Source organism: Danio rerio, chromosome 5 (assembly GCF_052040795.2).
Source record: "Danio rerio strain M-AB ecotype USA chromosome 5, GRCz13ab, whole genome shotgun sequence".
In the NCBI taxonomy this organism is placed as follows: Eukaryota; Metazoa; Chordata; class Actinopteri; order Cypriniformes; family Danionidae; genus Danio; species Danio rerio.
Genome location: NC_141025.1, coordinates 10872501 through 10877619, shown reverse-complemented (window position 1 = coordinate 10877619; position 5119 = coordinate 10872501). Strand labels below are relative to the sequence as shown.

General features: G+C 37.6%; 1 protein-coding gene across 2 annotated transcripts in view; it reads right to left on the bottom strand.

Moving 5' to 3' along the window:
- Window positions 1–5119, bottom strand: part of gstt2 (glutathione S-transferase theta 2) — a 32175-nt gene that overhangs the window by 9595 nt on the left and 17461 nt on the right. Inside the window, exons 2-4 of one of the 2 annotated variants that reach the window (XR_015489988.1) lie at window positions 4771–4858; window positions 3312–3462; window positions 1825–2593 (exon numbers count right to left, since the gene is read on the bottom strand). Coding sequence is in view for 1 of the 2 variants with exons in the window: in NM_200521.3 (NP_956815.3) it covers window positions 2417–2593; window positions 3312–3462; window positions 4771–4858 (416 nt within the window). In the remaining variant the exon portion in view is untranslated. 2 annotated transcript variants of the gene reach the window in all.

Here is a 5119-nt window from a genome sequence, read left to right as displayed (position 1 = left end):
CTGAAAAACATGGTTATATAGAGGTTTACAGGCTCATGCATCTGACTTTATTGATGTTCTCCATATGTCTGAACATTTGATGGGGATATGCGATGTTTGTTTTGGGGTTATTTTGGTTTGCTTTATGCAGTGTGTGTGTGTTAAATGGCCATAAGATGGGTTCCCATTGCATACAATAAGATTACATTTAATAAGATTTTAGAAGGTAAGGTTTTTAGGATGTTAATCAACTTTTTTTATTTTTATACAGCATTTCTTTTCTAATCTTCAATCAAAATAACCTTTGCTTCAACAACAGTTGTGCTTTTTTCTAAAAATGTGCTGTCAATCACACAAGATCCACCAATAGCAATCCAAAACTTCTCTGACAGACACAATCAAGTCCCGCCTTACATTCTTTCCGCCACAGGGTATATGCAGGAATCCTAAACGAAATTTCAATTAAAGAACTTCTGAGAATATTTTAAGACCTCGTCTCCACTTCAAGTTCTAATCAGTATCTGATCTTTAACATAAACAGCTGCTAATAAATAGTTGTAGTTAAATAAATGCATGGAGCACAACTATGCAACATAAATAAGCTCGGAAGAAACAAAACTTGAAAGAATAAATTACATAGTTGTTTTCAGCGACTTCTCTTTCTCCAACCAGGAGTATGCAAACTTGCATTATCCCATCTTGCTGGTTGGTTTCGCTACATGTGGAGAGAGTCACATCACCTTTCCGCGTTTGTCGCAAATTACGTGACATCACCCAGAGGAGCTTGTTTGGATTTTTTTTGGAGTCAAACACTTTGGACAACACTTGAACAAAATTTAAGAACTTGCAAAAAGGGGATTAAAACTTTTAAAAACCTTTTAATTGCTTTAAAGGTGCAGTAGGTGATCTTCCACAATGCTAACAGCTTAGCATAAATCTCTGAATCACAGTCCCTCCCCTGCCGTCCAGAGCCACGCCTCCTGAAACAGGAGCATGCGCACCTTAAAGATGACAGCAGAAGAACCCTCTCTCGTTTTAGTGCTTGTCCGGTGGCCTGCAGGAATTACACTCATTACTAAGCCAAACTGACATGCTACTTCAGAGCGAATATTTAGAGTGGTATGGTAAACAATATAGGGAGAGACTAGGCGGAATAGCGGTATTAACTTGTGTTTTTATGTTAAACTAATTAAAATCTACATCATCGATGCTGTAAAAGGTCGCTTATGAAACTGAAAATAGTCTTATCAATCTTTCACAGGAAGATTTTAGTGGCTGAACAACACTTCTGTGAAGATGTAACCCGTTTGTAACAACAACATCTAACGTTACTTCAGCTTTGCGTGAAGCTAAAACGGTTTTAAAACAGAACATTACTGTCTAAAGCCTGGTTTATACTTCTGCGTCAAGTGACCGGCGTAACCCACGGCGCATGCAAGCGCGTAGCTGTGCATTTATACTTCTGCGCGCTGTCTCTGTTGGTCTGCATTAACACTTCCGAAACGCTAGTTGGCAGTGAGGTGTAAATGTTCCTCTGTGTCGAGTTTCTTTGCTGGTGTTTTGCTTTTCCTGAACACTTACTGAATGTATAAATGGCTCAAACTCGCTTATTTTGAGGTAGGAACCGGCGGACGTCCAACAACTATGAGGTAAACACAAAACAAAACTTTCCATCCGGAGCTCTTTCATTGGACTCCACACTTGTAAACAATTGCTCCATCGGGGTCGCGCCATTCGCGCGGCTCTCGGTCCAACCGAGACTCGTCAGCTCTACCAAGCCAACCAATCACAGAGCTTGGGCTACGCGTCATTGCGACGTGTAGTTAAATTTTTTGAGAGGTGCACGTCAGCGACGCGACGTCAACGCCGTAGCATATGCGTGCGTATCTCCTTCAGCCATTGTATCGTCCTTTCTCCAGTGTGCAAAGGTTACTCCAATATTGGTTCAGGTTTTTAAAAAGTTTAGATTCAGCAGGTATCTGTCTATCACGCTCGTGCTCTCTCTCTCGTGTACTCGCAGCACATCTATGCACAAACATCGGTTGGCGGAGCTGCGTACAAACGGCTGCGCAGTTGTTCAAATCTGCATTTGCTGACAGACAGTTTGGGCTACTTATCGGAATTATGAGAGATGTTGGCCTGACTCTATTTAATTGGATGAACATTTTTTAGTTTCATGCCTTACCTAAAATATAAAAATACATATAGATACATTTATATCACTTACTGTAATTAATACTATTGGAATGTGCAAAGACTTTCAACCATCACAACAACAAATGTTTCTGAAGACAATCACCTAGTGCACGTTTAAATTTCTCATAATTGATTTATCAACTTTTAAGACTTTTTAAGACCCAGCGGACACCCTGTATTCAAGAAGCTATTTCTTTTAAATATGGGAAAGATCTGTAAAAACAGAGTGAAAGTACCATACCTGCATGAGTTCACAAATCGCAAGCAAGTCAGCCAATGAGATGTCATCCCCGCACAGGAAGGCCTGTCTCTTCAGAAACATGTTTTCCAGCTTGTCTAGTGTGCCGCTCAGGTCTGATAGGGCCTTTTCCAGCTTTGCAGTATTTGCCGGCTGTCCTGTCATGAGTGGCAGTAAAACCTGTACGAAAATGCAAACTATTTTCAAGTAACAGTCCCCTCTTTTTTTTTGGAAATAGTCCAATTGTATATATCCCCTAGAGTTAACGGTTGAGTTTTATCATTTTTGAATGGATTCAGTCAATCTTCAGGACTGTCAGGGACACTTTTAGCTTAGCTTAGCATAGATTATTGAATCGGATTAGACCATTAGCATTTAATAAAAAAAAATCTAAATAGAGTTTTGATAAATTTCCTATTTATATCCAGGAGCTCTCCTACTGTACCAAGGCAGCAGAATGTTCAATATTACAGGCTCCTGAAAATAGTCCCCAGTTTGGTAACTACGTAACATTGTTTGTCTAATATTATTGCACAGTTATGATATGACAGCAACGTCCCTTGATTATTACACCTCGATTATTACATGTCTAAGTGCACGCTATATGATATACTGCAGAAGAGTCGAGCTTTAAACGGGAAAATTGTCAAATGTTTTTAAAACCTTTTTGAGAGAGATGCTAACGGTTTAATCCGATTCAATGATCTAAGCTAAGCTAAGCTAAAAGTGCTCAAGCTAGACCCGAAGATTGTCTGAATGGATTCAAAAATGGTCAAACTTAAACGTTTATGTCTAGGGGACTTGTAAAATGGGCCTATTTGTAACAATAAAAACTGCATATGTACCAAATAAATGATTTAAATGTCATTTAACCACTCACATTTTAACCCTACTGTACCTCTTGCCAGAAGACTGTGGCAGCGTGCATGCGAGTGTTCATGTGATGCCAGGCTGTGTATTCATCAACTCGCGCTCTTTTCTCAGGAAGCTTGGGGTACCAGTGATCGGGCACTTTGTAGGTTGTTGCCAGATACTTCAAAATAGCGTCACTGTGCCAGAGGATGATTAATAATATAACGAAAGGTTAGAGAGTAAAAATGAAGATTTGCTGTTGATTTAATCATCCTCACGCTAGTCAACAGGTGACTTTTTTTTCTTCAGTAGAAAACAATAACAAATAGATAAATTGAAAGAAAGAAATACTTTTTTTTGCTGAAAATGTAGTCCATTATGATTTTAAAAATGCAAGTCAATGGCTACTAGAAACTGAATACAAAAGTTATTAAATACCTTATTTTAACATTTTAAAGTATAACTAAAAAGATTAAATAAATAACAGGGGAAAGGGAATAATAGTTTTAACAACCCTCAAATGGACAATTAAAAAAAAAAAAAACACTTATGAATGCCTGATATCAACCATTTTCGCCTTAAAAATTATAATATAAATAAGTAGGTTAATTGGTTAGACATTTAACCAAAAACTAATCGATTTTCCGCTGTAATAACTAATTTATTTTCACAAAATCTGACAAGATTTGTAGCACAGATCATTTTTTAGGCATACCCAAGCTCAATTTTCTGGCTATAATCATTCATTCATTTTCTTTTCAGCTTAGTCCCTTTATTAATCAGGGTTCGCCACAGAGGAATGAACCGCCAACTTATCCAGCATATGTTTTACGCAGTGGATGCCCTTCCAGGTGCAACCCGTTACTGGGAAACACCCACACACACTCATTCACACTCATACACTACGGACAATTAGCTTACCCAATTCACCTGTACCGCATGTCTTTGGACTTAGGGGAAACTGAAGCACCCAGATAAAACCCACGAACGGGGAGAACATGCAAACTCCGCACAGAAATGCTAACTGACACACCTGAGGCTCGACCCAGTGAACTTCTTGCTATGAGATGACAGCGCTAACCACTGCACTACCACTGCCCAGCTATAAGTATAATAATGATCATTATATATAATTATTAATAATAATATTATAACTATTTGTGTGTATTGGTATCAGTATCAGAATGTTTGCGTTTATAATTAGAAATTTGTATGTATATAAGTAATAGATGTTTTGTTTAGATTTTTTCATAAGACACAGAACCAATAATGCACCAATCATTGACTTGTTTTCATTTTGTTTAGCCTTTTTATGGACTACATTTTCAGATAATACTGATGAAGAAATGTTCTAATGAAGAAGTCCTACATCTTAAATAGCCTGAGGGTGAGTATATGAACAGGAAAGTTTCATTTTTGTATGAATTATCCCTTTAATAATAAGAAGAAGAATAAAAAAATCCACATTTCCAAATGCAAAGGTTTACAAGTCTCTCTTTCCATACCTTTCAGTAAGAACAAAGCCATTGTCCTCCAGCACTGGCACCTTTTGCATAGGGTTGAGTTTGGTGAACTCGGGTGTTTTCTGCTCCCCTACAGGTAAAGTTTATTGAGGTTAATGTAAAGTTATTTTATATTTAAACATTCAGACATTCTCCTTAATAATATAATTTCACTGTAATCTTTGCAAATTCTAAATCGTGTAATTAAATCAGCGGCCACTGGCTATCAACATTGTTCACAATCGAATAAATAGTGCAAATGTTGTTTTCAAGTTATACATGTGATGCCAGATTGAATATTTAAAGTACCATGGTAAACAATGTAGGTTGCATGTCACAAGTTGTCACTGAA